Here is a 20743-nt window from a genome sequence, read left to right as displayed (position 1 = left end):
GTAGGGAGAGAGGGAGGGAGGGAAGGAAGGAAAGAAGCAAGGAAGGAAGGGAAAGAGAAGGAACGGAAGGGAAGGGAGGAGAGAAGATGAAAGGGAAGGGAGGAAGGGAAGGGAAGTGGCTTGGCAAACAGACCATTCATAGGGTGCCTTCTTGGGGCATGGTGACTCCCATATCCTCCTTTTCACGGATCTGTCCTCCATTCCCGCCTTCCTGCCCGGGAGGAATCTCCACCTGTCCTCCCTTTGGGGCAGGACGAATCCCCAGTTTCAGGAGCCTTGCTTAGCTGTGGTTGTGTGGGGGGGGGGGGGGGGGGGGGGTTCTAGGTCCTCCACGTTTCCCTTGGCGTTGCCCCTCCTCTTCCTGGGCGAGGAAGACCCCTCCAAGGCGTCCCCTGTCTCAGGAGAATGCCTATCCTGGGTTTTTTTTCTTGGCCTGCTTTGTTCAAGGGGGGCGAGGGTGTTGGTTTACCCTGGCCATCCCTTGAGGCCGAGAGAGTGTGACTGGCCCAGGGTGGGCTTCCTTCAGGGCCAGGATTGGAACCCCGGTCTCTAGAGCCCAACCCAGATTGCCAGCCTGGCTGTCTTCCCTCCTCCCCACGCCCCCTCCTTTACCCAGACTGCCCTGGAAAAGAAACAAGGGAGGGAGGGAGAGAGAGAAAGTGAAAAAGGAGCGAGGGAGGGAGTGAGGCGTGTTTGCTGCAGCATCACGGGGAGGGCTGCTTTGGGGCCGCTACTGCCTTGTCCTCCTGCTCCTCCATTTCCGATGCCTTGGCGCTGTCCTTGGTGCTGAAAGGGAAGCAGCCTCCATTTGGGGCCAGAAGCGACGCAGAGGACCCTGCCTTCTTCCTCCATCAGGCGCGCTCCCGGGATTGCGAGAGGCAAGGGGCGCGCATCGGGAGCGCGCTAGGGGGGGTGGGCACGCGCGCACCTTCCTTCCTTTCTCTCCTCCTACTCCTTCTCTCCTTCTCCTTCTTCCTCTCTTCCTTGCGCCTCTCTCTCTCTCTCTCTCTCTCTCTCTTTCTCTCCTCTATTCCCCCCTCAGTGTGAATGTGAACGTGTGAATGAGAAAAGGGCTGCATGCGTGACAGGTTGGATCGGACCCAAGGCTTCTTTTGGACCCCACTGAGAAGGAGGAGGGGGTGCCGACCCCAACGCCCTGCCACCCGAGGCCTGGGACCACTGCAGCCCAAAAGCCCCCTCCCCCCCTTTTTTTGAGCATTTCCCTGCCTTCGGTCGCCTCCTGCATCGCCTTTGGGCCCGAGATGCCGAGGATCTAAAGGGCTGAGCCCAGAAACAGGCCAAGGAGGAGCAGAAGGAAGGAGAGGAGAAGGAAAAGAAGAAAGAGAAGGAGACCCTTCTGGGGGGAAGAAGAAGAGGAAGAGGAGGCCGAGGGGCGACTGGTTTCGGTGGATGCTCTCCTCCTCCTTTTCATGGCAATGCCCAAGATCCGACAGATTGCCCTCTTCCTGGCGCCTTGGCTCTGGGGGCTCCTCGCAAGGGTCGGCGCCAACGGCGTCCAAATAGGTGAGGACACCCATTTGGGGACACTGTCACCCCTCCCCCTTTTTTGTTGTCTGTCGCCGCATTATTCAACCTCACACAACTGGGTCTCCCTTTAGCTGCATCCGCACTGCAGAAATAACCAGGTTTAAGACCCCTTTGAAGTGCCCTGGCTCCCTGCACTGGAATTCTGGGAAGGGTCATTGGTTGTGGCACAGAGGCGCCCCAACCAACGACCCCTCCCAGAATTTCAAAGCACGGAACCAGGGCACTTCAAAGGGGTCTCAAACCGGGTTATTTCTGCAGTGCAGATGCATCCTCAGCCCTCCATCCCTTGATCAAGGATGCCAAGGTCCCTTCGCTGGAGATCAACCCCTCGCCCCCTTCCCCAGTGCCCCCTCCACTGACCCATCTCTGCCACCCAACAGCTCTAGTCCTTTCCCCTCTTGCCACCCAGCAGCCCAGACTCAAGAACTTGGGCTTCAATGGGGTACAAATGGCTAAGCAACCCTTAGCCAAGGAACTGGGGTGGGTGGGTGGAGGTCGGCAAACGGGGGCCAGAGATCGCTCTCCCCTGCAATATACACACACAAACATATTGCAGGGGAGAGTGATCACAGCCCACTGTTTAATTTTATAGATAGATAGATAGATAGATAGATACAAATGCATATTAAAATCAATATATATATATATATATATATACACTCTCTCTCTCTCTCTCTCTCTCTCTCTCTCTCTGCAGGGGAGAGTGGTCACAGCTCACTATTATATATATATATATATATATATATATAGATAGATATCACAGCACAATGATCAAAATATATATATATATATATATATATATATATATATATATTGCAGAGGAGAGTGATCACAGCCCACTGTTCAAGTATATATTAGGCTTCAATGGGATATGGATGGCTTAGCAGTCCCTTTGCCAAGGAACCAGGGTAGGTGCATGACCAACAGTGGCCAGAAATTACTTTCCCCTGCCATATATATATATAAATATATATAATTTATATATGTTCCTGAGCTGAATATGAGGAGATGTTAGGGGAGCTCAGCCTTAAGACCAATGAGCCCCAAGGCAAGGTAATGAATGAAGGGCTTCTTGTGGATCTGGCACTGCTGCCACCTTGCCTGCAGCACTGATGTCCTCTTTCTCTCTCTGTCTCCTGTTCTGTTGTCTCTGTGTTTGTCATCCAACAGGGGGGCTCTTCCCCAGGGGAGCTGACCAGGAATACAGTGCTTTTCGGGTAGGGTTGGTTCAGTTTTCCACTTCTGATTTCCGACTAACGTCCCACATCGACAATCTGGAGGTGGCCAACAGTTTTGCTGTCACCAATGCTTGTGAGTAATGAATGGTTCAGTTCCTTCCCTGTTCTGCACTGTGGGATCCTTCTACTCCTGGGTTGGCAAGGCTGGGGGCAGCAGGTGCATTTGCACATGACACCAGAGAAAAGTGTGTGGGTGGCTGTGTGGGTGGGTGGGAAGGTGGGCGAGTGGCAGGGGTAGTCATGACTTTGGCATTGAGCGCCCCCAGAGCTGCTGCTAAAGGAGTGGCAGATGGGTGAGGCGAGGGGATTAAATGGTGGAGTTTGCACCCAACCAACCATATTTGCATGGTAGTTATCTCATCTGAGTGGTTCATCTCTACCCATTTCATACCTGGATGCCCTTTAGACATGGATTAGGCTTCTAAAGCTGTTGGTCTCACTCTTTCAGTATATTACATAAAGCTGGCTGCATTGTGGTTGATTATGGTGTGGAATGAGTCCCACCCTGCTCCATATCTGTGGCCCACATAAATCAAGTCAGAAGGGGGGTGCTGCTTCCTCCATGTATATAATATAATTCTACAGTGCATTCCATCCTTTCCTTATTTGTTTGGTAAGGATAAGTTAATTGTCCCTGAATAAATTACCTTGGGATGCAGGAAGATCTGTTAGGGCAAGAGCTACGTCTTTTGCTGTAAGGCTCAAATCATAAAATCATAGAGTTGGGAGAGAACTCAAGGGCCATCAAATCCAATCCCCAGCCATGCAGGAAGACACTAGTTGATGTATTCCTGCTAAACCCTCACCAGCCTCATATCATTTCAACTTGGCACAGAAAAGTACCTTGGGGATCTGGACATTCATCTCCCCATCTTTCTGTAATGGAGGGAGTTGCTGGGATCTGAATGCCACTGAATCCAGTTGTGAAAGGGAATTGAATAGCAGGCCACTTTGCCATAGAATACAAGTGTCCCCCCCTCCTCCATCAACACACACACAGTGGCACACACCGACAGGAGAAGCTGGAATGGACAAATGGGGAGGGATGGAGAGATAGCCTCTGAGTGCGCCTTATAGATCATGTGTTCCTGGCCTGCTGGTTGCACATGGCACTGGACCATGTGTAGATGGCCAGCTTGTTCCCTGCCTTGAGATGGCTGTCATAGTCATTCAAGAATCCACATTCCAACATATGTCTCCTGCTCAAACAGAGGTCTATCTTCAAGGCAATCTCAACCCTCGAGGCCTCTCGTGGTTTATTAAAGGGCACTTCATGGCAAGGAGATGCTCAGGGAAGCAGCAAAATAGCTGCAAGGGGATTGTTGGGTCTGCAGAGCAATAACTGCGAGAGATGCTGATGATCAGCCATTTTCCTTTTTCAATTCTCCATATTAGAATTGCACTTCCCCCACCCCTCTCCCCTCTAAATCTTTTTCCCCCTGGATTTGGGCAGGAAAAGAACCTACATAGTAAGCCCTAAATATGGAACTGAAGTGCCCCTTTCTTCTATCAGTCCCCTGCCAGAGGGAACATTGTTGGCATGGGAATCTTGAACGACATAGATTTAGATGATTTTTTTAGTATACAGAGTATGCTCATGTGACCTGCTTTTCTTCTCTCGCTTGGCATAGTCCTAATATTCCTCATCCGTAAGGTCCAGAGGGTTTTCCAGAAGACTTCAGTAATAGGCACAATGCAGCAACTCCAAGAATCAAGTAACAAAAATAATGCAATGATAAAATTAGATCTGAAACTGCTGTTTTTAATCAGCTTGGTCTGTTGAAATGCACGTTTCCATAGGGAACAGAATTGACAGAACGATGAACAGATGTGACTGGCACTGTCAAAATGAAAGTCACAATTAGTGTTTAATTTTTAAATAATTATGAGAGAATGCCTTTATTGTATGCCTGGATTCAGGTTAACAATCTTCTAAGATGACAACCCCCCTCCCCTTATACTGATAGTAAAGCAACTCATTGAAAGGGGATTTATTAAAATCAAGATGCGAATCATTGCACTGCTGCAATGCCATGTAATTGCAAGGTTAAGAGTTTTGCAGCTCTCAGTGCTACAGATGAATATCTTTTGGTATGTACTAGAATTGAATTAAGAATCAGTGGAGACTCCACATTACATAGGGGAAAGAGTTGACTAAATATTAAAGGCAAAACTAGGAGGGAAGGAGGGGTGATGGCCTGTGAAGAAAAATCACTGCCAGCTAAGATTATTAGAACTGCAGTTTGTCACTCTGACTTTAAAGAAACGCATGCCATTTTGTCATTTTCTGAGGGAACTGATGCCAAGATTTTTAAACCCAGGAACATGAAGAAGAGGGGAGGGAATGAGGACTGTGATGTGCTCTCATTGATCCAAAAGCACATCCTACTCATTCAGAGGATTAAGGCTTTGCTAGCCAAATGCAGCTTTTTGCTATAATAATGAATAGCATGAAGAGAGTATCCATGCAGTAGCATGAATAGTCACAAGTCCTCTGGCATTTTAAAGTCAAACCATGTATGCAACAGCCCTTTCATCACATACATTAATGTCCACCTGATTAAAGTGGTTTCTGTCTCTAAAAGCTCACAGTGTGCTAAATGGGGGGGCTCTTTAAGGCAGCATAGGATGCTGTGCTGAATATCTGTATCTATATCTGTAAAAATAAGAAGATTTAAGGAAAGCAACTATACATATGACACAGGGAATTTTTGGAAACTTATATTCTGCTTGGTATTGAATATGAAATGTTTAAAAATATTTAAACTATTTAAATATTATTTAACTAACTATTTAAATGTGTAAATATTTAAATATTGAAAATGTTTACTTTAATAGAAGGAAGAGTGGAATCATAGTGACTCCGTTTGTACTGTTAATTGCCTGGTCCAAGATTTGTGTCAGGAAGTGTTCATCTGTCAGATTTATACTTAAATCCAAAGCCATAGTCCTTGGATATATGAATATGACTTGAATTGGATAGCATTGGAGCATGCATAGAGTGTTTTTTCCTCATTCCTCTTATCGGAGCAGAGAGATGGATTCCTAGGAAGGAATAAGCTACTTACCATACCTTTCTAGGAATACAGAGCTAAAGAATGGATAAGACATGCGCATAAGAAAGGACAATTAGGTATAAGTTTTGAAATATCATGAAATGGAAAATTACAAAGCAGACTGTTGGTTTGTTCTTTTTTTAAAAAAAACCCCACACACATCGAGTAGAATAAAACAGGGGAAAATAATATCTGATGTAATACTTTGGATCACAAGGTCATTATGGCCCATTGTAAGAAACTGAAAGAACTTAGTTTATTTATTTATTTATTCAATACCTCACTCACTCACATACTACTTATTCAATAGTTTTATATCACACTTTTCAGAAAGAAATAACCCCAGATACAGCTCAGTGTGATGTTGGGTGGTTCTAATGTCTGGATTCAGCAAGCAATTGTATAGAGAAGGCACTAGGTTTTTATAAAAGGGACTATTAACCTAACACAGTGATTAGTGTGAAGTCGAAGGCTTTCAAGGATGGCATCCATAGTTTTTTGTGGGTTTTTGGGCTATGTGGCCATGTTTCGCCAGCAATTAGTTATTCTTTGTTTGTACTATACCATCAGTGTTTCTAAAGTGCTTTTTCACATAAGGATCCTTGTCTGAACTATGCTACAGTCTGAAATCTGACAGTGAGGAGAACAGAGGGAAGGAAAGAATGGGATGGAAGATGAGGGAAGGTCAAAGCGACACTAAATTGATGAGAGCAAGGACCCTGAAAAGCATTTAGACTTCATTATATTTGGGATTGGATGCTGAGATTTCTGAAACAACTAAGTTGGCTTATACTATAAGGCTATATAGGCACAATATAAGATGTGAGAGACTAAAAAGCATGTTAATATTCTGAAATAGCAGACACCAGGAAAGTAAGCCTTTGATTGACTGGGTGTGGTACCACTGGAGTTCATAATGTAAATTATTTCTGTTTGGGCTAGCATAATGGAGAGCTTTAAAGGCTAGCATTTGTGTTGAATAGGAGAAGGGACTGGAATCCAATATATGAATTTGAAGAGTGTGAGGTAAATATGAAGACTTTCTGCCTTCAGGATAATCCTTCTTTGCTTCAGTGAAGGGATCATCTCTACACAAAAGGCCTGAAGTACAGTATACTATTTTTTTTTTTACTGGTTCAGAAGCAATAGAGTAAAGGGGGGTAAATCCTCACTGCCCATATATATTGCAAACATTGGTTAGATGAGTAATGAAGTTAGTTATCAATGCAAGAGCTTTCACAACTGCATTTCATTCTAAAGTCTGCGGTTTCAATTGTAGGGTTTTCCCCCCAGAATATTTCCAAAAGCATAGCTGTCTATCTGTTCACACAATCATGCCTCTTCAGTTGCAATCTGCAAACTACTTACTGCAAAACAAAGTTGCTTCTTGGCCTATCAATGATATTTTGAGATTTATTTATTTATTTATTTTATATTCCACCCTTCTCCCAATATGAGATCCCAAGGAAACTCACAATATAATTATATAGTTGATATTTACTCTGGATGCTTAATATAATATGCTATGTCACAGTATAATGTAACATAGCTAGTGCTGTGTAATGTTGGCCTTGGATCAAGGAGACTTGGGTTGGGATTAATTATATTTTGATATTAATAATTCAGTCAATATAAAATCAGATATTGTGATTTTCCTCTGATGATGAAAGGTAAAAGAAGATTTTATGGAACATATTCTTTCATGCCTGGTTCTTTCTCATATGCTATTCTTGCTATTAAAACAGATACCATGGATGTGCTTGCCTTGTGGAATGAGTGAAGAACCTCTTTTTGTATTAATATATGAATATAAATTAATGAATATGAATGAGTAATCAGTTGATGTCCTTCAAGCTCTGTAAAGGCCATTTGGCTCATTTAAAGAACTTCTGTCAACCAAAATGCTGGCATGCTCTCCCAAGAAGCTGGTGATATCCTTGGCTTTTATGAATGCATATGTCTCAGTACATTAACTGTGATTTCTACACCTCACGGTGATATTCCAGAACTGTAAGGGACATTCAAGTAATATAGGTTTTGCCAGATACTTTAGGACTGGTATGTGAGGTTGCCTGGAATAAAAGCAGAGGAAAATAATATCACTCCAATCATGCATTGCAGTAGATCAATGCACTTACTAAATGGCTTTTGATTGTTTCTTGTTATACTATCACTAACAAAACAACAAAAACCCAGATGGGAGCCAGTGTGAACCATCTGCAAAGCCTTGATCCTTTATTTCGAGGCTGGTTCATAAATGTACATTACTTGTTTACTCTAGACTTGATTACATAACTGATAGTTGTAACTGACAGAGTCACTACTGTTAAGTGTGACATTTGAGATGGTATGGTCATCAGGCAATACACTTGCACACATAAACTATCCATGATTTCTTTTCCTTTCCTTTTTAAAGGCTACTGGCACAACTACAGCTGAGAAGGTTGTACTAGCTATATACCTGCAAAAATACACTTGAATAAATGTGGCAGTTCTGTCCTAAACAGGATTGGAAAACATGTCCCAATCAGTTCAGTATACTTTACTTTTATGTAAAAAATATTCAGTAAACTTGGTTGACTTGTAGTAAATTTATGAAATGGCTGAAGGACCATCTCATCTTTTGATAATTTCCTCTGTAATGGGTGTTGGGAGCCAATGTAGTATTATAGTTTGAGTGTTGGACTATGATTCTGGAGACAAGGGTTCAAATCTGGCATGGAAACCCACTAGGTGACCTTGGGCAAGTCATACTCTCTCAACCTCAGAGGAATGCAAAGGGAAACCTCCCTCTGAACAAATCTTGCCAAGAAAACCCTGTGGTAAGTTCGCCTTAGGGTCACCATAAGTTGGAAATGACCTGAAGACACAGAACAACAACAGTGACAACAACAATGGGTGTTTCCCTCAGGCACTTTTGTTAAAAGAACCAACATGAGATATAAAATCAAAAGAATGGAAACTCTGTACTTACAGATAGTAATAGCTGATGCCAAATTCAAAGAGGGATAACCAAGGATTTCATTGAAAAGAGAGATTTGGCACAATGTTGATCAACCTTTCACAACCTGCCTTCCTCCCACATGCCGAAGTGTGATTCCCATTATCCTCATCCAAAATAACTACAACTATGCTAGCTAGGGATGATGGGCTCTTTAGTCCAATTCTTTTGAAAGTGGGGAAAGGACAAAACAGATATTCTGAGATAAGAGGCAGTAAATCAGGAAGGCTTTGTGGTGCAATCCTAGGCACAGCTGTTCAGACATCTGCCCCACTGATTTCACTTAGGACTATGTAAATCTATGTAGAATTCCTGTGCAAGATGACTGCTTAGCCCTAATATTTGCCAGTGTTGGGTAATTAGGATGCAGTGTTATTTAGATTTTCATAATATCTAACATGGAAAAGTCTGAGTTTATATCTTTTTCCCAACAGAATAATGAAAAGGATTAAAGCTTACATCATCTTTGCTTTGCTTTTTTCTCAAGGAAAAACATGTTAAACCATGACACAATAGTAGACATCCCAGCTCTTTCCTTGCCATTGACTTATAAATTCTATTACTAAAAACTTGGGGAAAACCAAACAGAATGGAAGAAAAAAGGGAGGGAGGGAGGGAGAGGTCAGATCTCATATGAAAGTGAGCATGTGCTTAAAAAATGTTCATTTTTAAAAAACATGTAAAATATTTCCTTTTATATTTAAGTAAGGAGAATAACTTAATTGACAAAGAATTGTTTTTATTTAAAAATGCTGTATTTTAACATTTTATATTTTAACAGGGGATGTGTGCAGCTTAGGTCATGAAGTTCCATAGATACAAAGTCCCACTGAGTTCAGGGGGACTTATCTTAGAGCAGGCATGCACAGGTTTGTGCTGTGAGAGTTCATGCACAAACTTGCAGAAGAAAAGGGACCACGAGGTGGCAGGGTACTCCAACAAATAGGAAAGGCAGTTCTGATCTATTCCCCCTTTCCCACTGTCTATTAGCAAGTGAGATTTGGTTGACAGTGTACAAAAAACATAGGCAATGCAGTGTGGTATTGTATGTGTGTGTAAAACAAACAAACAAACCCTGGTGTTTAAATTCAAAACGGATTTCATGGGTTGGCTTAAAGGTGCATTAAAATGGAAGAAGAGGAAAATAGCCAGTCCCAAAATGAAACACGAGGCTTACGTTCTCTCTTGCATTCTCTTTGCTCTGTACCCACTTTGTAGCAGGCAGCTTGTGTACATTCAGTACCCTTGTATGAAAGAACAAAAACAAAATCTTGAAACAGGCATATTTTGTACAAAGAGGAAAACACTGATGGAAAGCACACCATCATTTCTAGCAATTGGGATTGCTGAGTGACTAATATGTAATGGTACTTGGGTATCTGTTGCCCAAAAATTGACTGTGTTCCCATTTGATACCTGGTGAAAGAAAGTTGCCAATAAGGTTTAAAGCATTCACATTTTTTTTTTAATTTTGAGGGGAAATTTCACATTCAAAAATCTTAGAAGATAGCTTATCAGTGTAATGAATAATGATGGATTTGTCTACCTTCAACACAGAGCTACATGAAATAAAATAAAGCAGTACAGCTTGCTTGACATGAAGTAGATAAAGAAAATCCTTTTATTCTTCGTTCCTTGGTTATAAGAGAATAAAACATCTACTTTTCCTCCTTTCCTTGCACGGGATGTACCTATAGAGATTCAGAACATGGTGGCAAGGTTTTTAGCTGCTCTTCAGTGAAAATCTGATAAATCTGGATCACAGTGAGTCAAATGGTATCTCAATTCATAGGAACATTTAAGTATTATGCTAATGAGGACAAATAATTTCCACAGTTTCCTCCCTACTGTGGAAAAGCTGAATATTCCTGCATATTTCTCACCTGGTATTCACACACCCTGATGTGTTGCAGAAAATTATTGTGCACAGAAATACACTTTCCCCCCATTAGAATTGCTTCCTGACATTGTTTTCAGAAAGACACATGTTGGGAGGGGAGCGGCAAAATTGGTGTTTAGTATGCAAAAAAGAGCGATTTTGTACAACAGAAATCTTGCACCAGAAAAATGTTGAAAACAGACTCTTGCACAACAAGACTAGAGTTTTTGTGTGCAAATTGCTGTTTTTTTGTGCAAGAATTTTTATGCAAGAATTTTTTTTGTTACGTTGCTGTTTTTTGCATTAAAAAGTGCAGTCTTGCACAAAATATATATGCGGCTATTTGGAAGCAGTGTTTTTGTGCACACACACACACACACAATTCTTGCACACAAAAATGTTTATTTTTGTACAGAACAGTTCCCCTAAAACATTTTGGGATGTTTGAATACACAGTGTAAACTATGTAAAATTCACACACCTACATTACTCTTCTTAACTGGGTTTCCTGACAAACCCATTATTTTTAGCCAGGAAATAAATAATGGCAAATATTATTTCCAGCCCACTTCAGATGTAATTTTATTGTCACTTGTCATACCTCTTTCCCCAGCTGTTTGCTAAACAACACCATACAAACATTTTTCCATCTGCCTGTTTCTTGACTGCCCTCTTCCTTGTCCTCCTCCCCCTCTTTATGAATCATTTTCTAAAGATCAAATCTGCTTTAGGGACTGGGGATAGAGGAGAACCTGTAGAACACTTCTGTGCTTACCTTCACCCAAAGTATGGCATGTATGAGACCTAATTACTAAGAAAAGCACATTAGGTAGCTGTAGAAGTTCTTGCTTCCATTGCTTGTTCACATTATTGGATACTTCTCTATAATACATTTAAAATGTGCACAGAAAATGAAAATGTATATAGAAAACTGGTGCATGGGCATTATTCTTGCCCATGTTTAGACCATGTTTGGCTGATTTTTAAAATTGGTAGTTGATGTGTGTGGTTTATGCTAGACCAAGTTGAACGGAAAGGACACTGCTACTATTTATTGTGGGTACAAAGGTCCAATTGCACTAATAGGAAGACATTTCTTCCCTTTGTAAATGGCCAGCAGGGGACTTCAATTGGGATAGAGGTCACAGTAGTGAGGAGGAAGGGTTTGCTCTCCTGCTCCTCCATGCCATAGTCTTAATTCAGTTTAATCTCTCTTCCGCAAATGCCATTTATTTATGCAAATTAGCCATACATGGGTTAACAGACAAAATTAATGTACAGAAATGTCTACTTTAGCTTTTATATGTCAGGTAGAAATTTTCTGGAAGGCTTTTCTTGGTGTGTTTTTATTGTCTGCCTGTAGGAATCTGTTGTTATGGTAGATTGTAACATATCCACTTGCAGTGCACGTGGTACATTTGAGAGTCAGTTTTATATCTTTTCCTCTATTTGCGGGAAATGGATTTCACTCCTGAGAAATAAGTGGCTTGGAAAGACCTAATAGCGCAGGGGTAGGCAACCTGTGGCCCGCGGGCCGGATGCGGCCTGGCAAGGCCTTGGGACCGGCCCCCGCCTGGTCCTGCTGCTGATTGCCGCCGGAGCCTTTGGCCTCTCACGTGAGGGTGTGGGGCCTTTGGCCTATCAGGAGGAGGCGGGCAAGGGAGGCAAGCGGCAGGTAAGGGGGGCAATTGTCTATAGAAGCCTCCGAAACATGCATTTATATTAACATTTTTTAAAAAATCAGCAAATTTTTGTATGTCCTCCATTTTTTTTAATAAAAAAGTATCCTCCATTTGAAAATTTTGTCCTACATTTGTCCTGGTTTATTTATTTAATCAATTTTTTTTAAAAAAAATATTTAATTATTTATTTTTTGGCTTTGGCCCCCCAGTTGTCTGAGGGATAGCAACCCGGTCCCTGGCTCAAAAAGGTTGCCTACCCCTGTAATAGTGCAATCAGATATACACCTACCTAGAAGTAAGCTCCACCAAATACTCTTGGATAAAGGTATCAATCATTGCCTTGTATGTGCAAAAGGATGGGGTACATATAGTCCTCCAGATGTTGTCCTGCAATTCTGATGATCCTGCATCACTAGATATACTGGCTAGGGACCAAGGGAGTTACAGTTCAACAACATCTGGAGAACCACACAATATTATAATAGTGTAACATACAGTTTTGGAAGGCAGCACTTTGGAATCTTTCGGTCTTGACACCTCACTAAAATGTTGCAAATGTTTCCCAAGTGGAAGCTTAGGATGTCTTCGAGAATACATGGAAGAATCTTCAGGCATGACATAACTGAAAGTTGATTGCTTGAAGAAATCTGTTATAATTAACAATACAGTCATGTATGTGCTAATTTGAAAATAAATTTTACTGATTTAAATCGGGCCTCTTCTTTTTTGTTTTTGTGCCTTCAAATTATTTCCGATTTATGGCGAACCTAAAGTGAACCTGTCACAGGGTTTTCTTGGCAAGACTTGTCCAGAGGGGATTTGCTGTTGTTTTCCTCTGAGGCTGAGAGAATGTGAGATGCTCAAGGTCACCCAGTGGATTTCTATGGCCAAATGGGGATTCGAACCCTAGTCTTACTTCCTAGTAAGTGTGTTTATAATAACAAAACAATCAAAAGACTGCAGCACATCATTGCAAAAGCTAGTTGATTGATAAATTGTATTAGCCGACCTAAAACATTTTGCTAGACTAAATGTGGTCCTGGTTAAGTTTAACGAAGTAGATTTTAATGATTTAGAAATTACTTGAAAGATTAATGTATTTTTGCTGATGGCAAGAACCATTTCTGAGAGAGTTTTGTATATGATATCTTTTAAGAGAATAGCTGTTGCGTAACATATGCCAATCATATAAAAAGAAAGAAAATGTGTGTATTCTCAAAAATATATGGATTTTTTTTAAAAAATGTATTCACAATACTATTATGCAAACTCAAATCATTAAGTAAAATAGGATTAATTGGCTATACTTTCTTTAGCTGAGTGACAGCTTTTACTCTCAGTCATTTCTAGAGCATAGTTTTTTATGTTGTACTAATAACAAAGTGAATTATGTTAGAGGAGTTAGAGGGTAGCTCAAATGATATGTAATGTAATAAAATTTATTTGGTCTTTGACCAGTATAAGCTCAAATGATATAATATTCTCCTGATAAATCTTAAAATGTCAAATGTCGTAAGAGATTTATCTGGAAAAAGTTTTTAGAGGAAATGAAATCTGGGAAAAAATTAGGAAACCCCACCTCTTCCTTCTGTAAGAGCTTCCTATAGGCTGCAATAAAAGTATTATAAGAGTAATATATTCATACAGTAACTTCAGCACCGAAGTAATATATGTGAGATCCTGAAGTTCAAATTGTGTTATCTTAAGGAAAGGTTGAACAATTCTATTTTCAATCAAAGTTTAGCACTCTGCAGGGATCTCTGCACCATGACATTCTGACAAGGGAATGCTGACTCATTCATCTCAGAGCCATTTATATGGGAACAATCCAGCAGGCACTCTCTTAAGAGAATTCCATTCATAGGTATGGTAGGGGCTATAGGGCACAGATGTTATCATGAGAGGTGGTCAGGAGAGTTCAGGTCTGGTTATGCCCTTTATCTTCCAGACTGGAGGACAAATCTGTGGGTCAAAGGAAGATCTGCAGCACAATCTTCATTCAGAGATACTATAGTGATTACACTTATGCTCCCATTTTACCAGCAGAAATTAGATACTATACTCATGACATCTAAGGATACATCTCCTACTTCTGCTAGAAGAAGTAGAAATAGAAGTAGAAATGCCCTTCTGTTAGTAGAACCCTCATTTGCTCACTGATGTCAATAATAAATAAATAAATAAATAAATAAATAAATAAATGATTTATTTATAGCCTGCCCAATCACAAAGATTCCAGGTGGGTTACAACAATAAAAATACATAGAAAATACAGTAAGATTAAAAATTTGTCCCTTCCCAACCCCTCATCCCAATACTAAAATTACAATTAAATAATCAGCATTTAAAAACAATAAGATACAATAATGTTAAAATTAAGAAAGGAATTTGTGGACAGAGTGACGTAAATCACAGTATATGGGGAGAGAAGCTAGTTTGGGAAGGTCTGCTGGAAGAGATCTGTCTTAAGAGCCTTCTAAAGTCTGTAAGAGTAGAAATGTGGTGGATCTCCTTTGGCAGGTCATACCATAGCTTCGGAGCAGCAGTGGAAAAGGCCCTCTGGTTGACTGAAATTATTCTAGATCTTTTAGACTGAACTAAGTTCTTCCCCAAGGATGTCAGTGTGCGGGACAGACAGTATGGAAGTAGGCATTCCCTTACGTATTCTGGACCCAAGCCATGTAGAGCTTTAAAGGTAAAACGCGTCTGGCCTTGTGTGTTTAATATCATTTTATGATTTTATTTTTGCATTTGCACAACTTTTAGTGAGTTATTGTTATCCTTCTAGTAATTTTACTGGCTTTCCTGTTCCAGGGTTCATTTACTCTGGCCTTGAGTTTGGATATTTTTTATATATTTACTCTTTGTAATTACTCATTTTTCAGTGGGGTATTTATACCCTTTTAGAAATTTTACTGGCTTCTCTTCTCCAGGGTTTATTTAATCCCTTATTTCTTTACAGAAGTATTTTTTGATAATTGGAAGTGGGTTATATTTCATTCAGTTATATTTTATATACAAAATTTTCTTTGGCAGAACCCTTTGTTTGGTTTTTTTTTTTGTTCTTATATCTGGTGGTGTTTTTTTTTTGTTTTTTTTTTTTTTTTGGCATCAGGGACTTTTGCTGGTGAGCTTTAAAGGTAATTGCCAGCACCTTGTATTTTGGCCGGAAACTAATTGGCAGCCAGTGGAGGGACTTCAAAACCGGTGTTATATTATCATTATGAGAAGTACCCGTAATCAGTCTGACTGTCATGTTTTGTACCAGTTGATCTGCTAACAGAGCAATCGTACCAATCAAAGATCTGCTAAAAGAGCAATCTGTTGGCAGAACTGCTTTGCTGGCAGATCGATCAGTAGAAGAGCCAGAAAGGGCAGGACAGTGAAACAGAAGAGCCAAGTTACACCAGATCCAGTTGTCCAGAAACACAGCCACAATGTTGGCAGAATTAAGACAAAGCAAATGTAGTCCTAAGTAATTTCTAATAACTGAGGGATATATAATATAAACCTTGCCTAGTATCAATGCATCTGGCCCATGGCTGTCTGTGCCACTTAAAATAGTATTCTAAGTAGTAGTACCTAGGTCTTACAAGTTAATGGTGTTTAGGAGTATATATAAGAATATATTCTTATTCTTTAATTTCATTCAATTTGTATTTCTTTCATTTTCTTGAAGCAGCTGTGGAGCACCTGGGAAGTGCACCTGGTGCCATAAGGGGTCCTCAGCGCACAGATTGGGAACCACTGTTCTGCAGTGTTATCATGACCTTGCTATTTGTATTCAAATTTATTCTTACTTTATATTATACTTTATTAAAATTTTACATGGATACAAGTCTGTCTCAAATATTTAGAACGGACATTAAGAATTGTAAAATGTCTGGAGTTCTTGGAAACAGACCTTGAACATTGTTCAGAACCTGGTGACTGGCATAGAATCCTCAGCTCTTTCTACTTTTTCAGAAGTTCACAATGAATATTTTCTTCAATCAGATATTTCCCATATTTTAAAAAATGTTTACTGTGTTTTTACCAGTATGAGGAGCACTTTAGCAAGCTGGGTATGCTTAGCATGGAAAAGAAGAACCTAATAGTTGATAATAATGGCCTGATTCAGACCAGTGCTTTGCGCCAACCTGGACACGTAGTAAGGTTGCCCGGGGGCAGAGCGACCGCACGCATTGCAACCCTACTAAGTGGTGGTGGAATAAATATGGCGGTGCCCCGTGTACACGGGTGCTGCCACTGTGACATAAGCACCACATGGCATTTGCACGGCACTGCACATTGCTTATGTTGCACAAAGAACCCAAAAATTCTGGGTTCTTTTTGCTTCGCAGTGGTGGCGTGCCATTTGGGGGCTGCGTCGTCCCTGAGGGGCAAAATCAGGCGCTGACAGACCACCGTTTCTTGGCAGTCTTCCTGTGCCCAAGTTTGGATAGTTGAAAGAATGTTATGTAGACGATGAAGCAAACTTGTTTTCTATTGCTCCAGAGACTAGGACATGGATTCAAATTGCAATTTAAAAAGATACACCTAAACAGAAGGAAGAACTTCTTCACAGTAAGATCCTATCAAATCTTGTTCTTTTGAGAGATTTAAACAAAGATTGGGTGGCTATTTTTCAGGAGTGTTTTTAGTTGTGTTTTCTGGCATGATACATAATTGGGCTAAAGTATTGCAGTCCCTTCCAACTCTATAATTCCATGATGTGTACTGTACTTAGTGTTTGTACATAGATTTGTTCCATGAAAATGGGGGTTTAAGTGGCCTAGTCACAGCACTGGTCCACTAAGGTAAATCTTATAATCTGGAACCAGTGATTATAATGCCTATCCTTTGGGACTGCTATGGTTTATCTTAAGGAACACACACTTATATGGTAAGTGAAGTAAGTGTGCATTCCTTCACTTACTTCAACATGTTGCACTGGAGAGGCCTTTTTGTTCATTCTGCTAAGGGGAGCCTTGAACATCCTGGCATAACAGCATTAGGTTATACCCTTCAATGTTTCTTTATTCAAAATTTTCACTGGTTACATGATTGCTGCATCTTTAAATTCCATTGAAGGGATGATATTAAGTAGTGACCAGTTTTATTACATGACATTTCATTTTAGTACCTGATCCGGTTTCAGTTACATAATGCTGCATTTAGTTTAATAGGACATTGCATTTCCCCTGTGACTGTAAGTTAAGAATGCTTTGTCAGCAAAGCTAGCCATACTTTCTATTTATAAATGTTTCATAGTCTACCCAGGTGCCCTCTGGATGTGAATAAAGAAGAAAGATTCATCTCAGTTGAAATGATTTACTGCAATCTGAAATTTAAAAGCATTTCATTAAGATAATCTTAAACCACCACCCTCATCAGTAAGCTGTTACTTCCATCTGAAACTTTGAAGCCTGTGAAATTGTGTCCTAAAAGTCTAAGTAAATTCTAGAGAAATCTGGATTATTATTTTTTTTAAGTACAAAACTGGCTTCTTCTTCCTCTTCCTTTTCTAAGTATTGATTGTTCTGGTCAAAACCTTATGAACCCTGTGTCGAAATTAGGAAATCACAATTTACTTTTGTTGGTTGTTAACTGCCATCAAGTCAACTTCAATGTATGCAGACCACATGAATGAGAGACCTCACATACCCACCTTTTCTTTTCTTTTCTTTTCTTTTCTTCTCTTCTCTTCTCTTCTCTTCTCTTCTTCATCTCCCCCCCCCACCTTGTAACCCCCTTAATAATGATCAAACCCTGATGACTATTTGTAACTTTGTTTTGTTCCTAATAAAAAAAATTAATTTATTTTAATGAACTAACACATCTGAAAATGTCAAAGCTTTCTCTATTTCCCCCCTGGCATGTTCATTGCAAATATCTCTTCAATGTCAGTTTATCTTACAAGCTGACATTCAGTGTAGCTGAGTGGCTTAACAGCTTTTGCCATATATCAGGATGACAACAGTTCTTGATGGATGCTACTTTGCACTGAGCCAGCATGGTATAGTGGTTTGAGCATTGGATTATAACTATGGAGAACAGGGTCTAATCCCTGCTCGGCCATGAAAACCCACTGGGTGACTTTGGGCAAGTCACAGTCTCTCAGCCTCAGAGGATGGCAATGGCAAACCCCCTCTGAAGAAATTTGTCAAGAAAATCCTGTGATAGGGTCACCATAACTGGAAATTACTGAAAGACAAACAACACACACACACTTTGCACAAGCCTGGATGTATTGGGGGTGTGCCACTACTTTTTCCTGATTTTCATAGATGTTTCCTCTGGAAGGGGTTAGCAAAATTGATGGTAATGTTAGTTTACTAATTTTGAAAATATTAGACTGGATTTGCACAATATATTGGTCAACTTTTCTTTGTCGTCATGTGCAAAAGGCATATTTACATAGGGTGACTGTGATGCTCTGTGCCTGAAGGAATACTGATCTTCAGAGATTTAAACTCTCCATCCATGTGACATATGCAAACATCCGAAGTCACTGATAACCATTTCTGCCATCACCAGAAGATTTTCCTATGTGTGATGAAAGTAAAAATTTAAGTTAGTTATAACTGCAGTTATTTCTTTGAGGTGTCTGTTTTGCTATTTCATGATCCCATTTTGTTTTCTTCCCATACTGATGATGAGCTGCCTCACTATAAACATGTGCTTCCAAAAGAACCCTACCAGTCCCCACCACCCTTTTTGTGCCTTTCTTTCCAGAGATGGGAGTAGGCAGAAGGGATATCTTTCGGGCACTGGAGAGAATTAGTTCCATTGTAATCAATGGACTTTACTTTTAGTAAATATTTGTTGGGTTGTGCCCCTAGAAGCATTAAAAAAGAGAGAAAGAGGAAAGAAGAGACCTTTTTTTCTGTCTGAAAGCATAAATTCTTTTTGCAGCTCCTCTCCCTGCTCAAGACAACTGAACTTTCCATCCCTTCCACACAAAAATTAAGAATGAAATTGCAACCATATATGCAGTTACCTAAGAATAAATCAATGGAGCTTACTTCTGAGTAAACATGTGCCCCTAGAAGCATTCAAAAGTAGGAACTTTCCCAAAGCATTTTTTTTTGTTGAACTTACTTTTCCATCCTAACTACTTGAACTTTCCTTCCTCACCTTGCAGGATTAAGATGGAAATTGCAATCCTGAAGATAAAGGATTAAACAAACTCTAAATTACAGAATAAGAGAACAATATTATAAGATACAATTTAGATGGTATTTGACGCCAGAAAAAGTATCCAAAATTTATAAAAAAAAGTAAAGGTGAATGCTGGAACTGTCGTAAAAATTTGGGTAATATGATGCACATGTGGTGGGAATGTTCTCAGGTTAAAAAATTCTGGAAAAAAATACGTAAAGAATTAGAAAAAATGATGAATATTATGATTGAGATGGATCCCAAAATATTTTTGTTAGGAATGTTGAATGATGATCTAGAAATGAAATGAGGGAAAATAATGTTTTATTTATTGACTGCTGCAAGATTTGTAATCGCTAAAAAATGGAAAGGGAATAATGAATTGACAGTAAAAGAATGGCTTTTAAAACTTTACGAGATTATGGAATTAGACAAGTTGACATGTTTATTGCAAGATAGAAATTTAGAAAAATACAGAAAAGAATGGCAACCAGTCATTAATTTTCTGAAAACAGAAAAAGGTGTAAATGGTGTAATAGCTTTTGAAGAATAGAATTTGTACATCAGTAAGAAGATAAATAAAAAGCAGTTAAAAAGGGGAGTAAATAAAAGGATAAAATGATGATCCAGGAGATATATCATGGTATGGGAACAATGTGGAATTATAAAAGAAGGTTTATATCTGTATAAAAGATATAAACAAAGGGAAACTTATAAGGAAAAGGGAAATCTGAAGGTCTAGTTAACCAGTATATCTGGGGATAAGAAATAATCGCAGTAATGGAAAGGAAGTTTTTGTTTTTTGTTTAGTGCTTGTATTGTAAGGTGTAATTGTCTGTACAGTATTTATTTAGTTAAATATGTAAAGTTAAATGTTATTATGTTTACTTTATGTATAAGTATTTATGTTTTTATGGAGATTTTTAATAAAATAAAATATACTATTAAAAAAAATAAAGCTTCCAGAGGCTTGGGGTTCTTGGGAGAATAAGCATTTTAAGAGTGATGTGAATGAAAGAGGTTTTTTTATTATTAATAACAAGGATTTCATCAGGCGAGTAAGACAGTGTACAGCTTGGATATCATTATGATGCAGGCCAGGGGTGGGGCAGAGACTGTAGATAGCAGCAGACCCACAGAGTCATCATGCAGGATTATTCAAACCCTAGCCATTCCCGTTTTGAGAGAACCAACAC

General features: G+C 39.9%; 1 protein-coding gene across 3 annotated transcripts in view; it reads left to right on the top strand.

Annotated features, from left to right (window-relative positions):
- Positions 1–317: 317 nt before the first annotated feature.
- Positions 318–20743, top strand: part of GRIA2 (glutamate ionotropic receptor AMPA type subunit 2) — a 107304-nt gene continuing 86878 nt past the window's right edge. For 2 of the 3 annotated variants that reach the window (XM_042467672.1, XM_042467673.1), the window contains exons 1-2: positions 318–1524; positions 2719–2859. In XM_042467672.1, the coding sequence (XP_042323606.1) occupies positions 1431–1524; positions 2719–2859 (235 nt within the window). In that variant the 5' untranslated portion in view covers positions 318–1430. The remainder of the gene's footprint in view (positions 1525–2718; positions 2860–20743) is intronic. The other variant, XM_042467671.1, reaches the window with a different exon arrangement.

The sequence above is a fragment of the Sceloporus undulatus genome, chromosome 5 (assembly GCF_019175285.1).
Source record: "Sceloporus undulatus isolate JIND9_A2432 ecotype Alabama chromosome 5, SceUnd_v1.1, whole genome shotgun sequence".
Lineage (NCBI taxonomy): Eukaryota > Metazoa > Chordata > Lepidosauria > Squamata > Phrynosomatidae > Sceloporus > Sceloporus undulatus.
The sequence above is the reverse complement of the archived record's forward strand: the minus strand, read 5'-3'. Positions and strand labels throughout refer to the sequence as shown.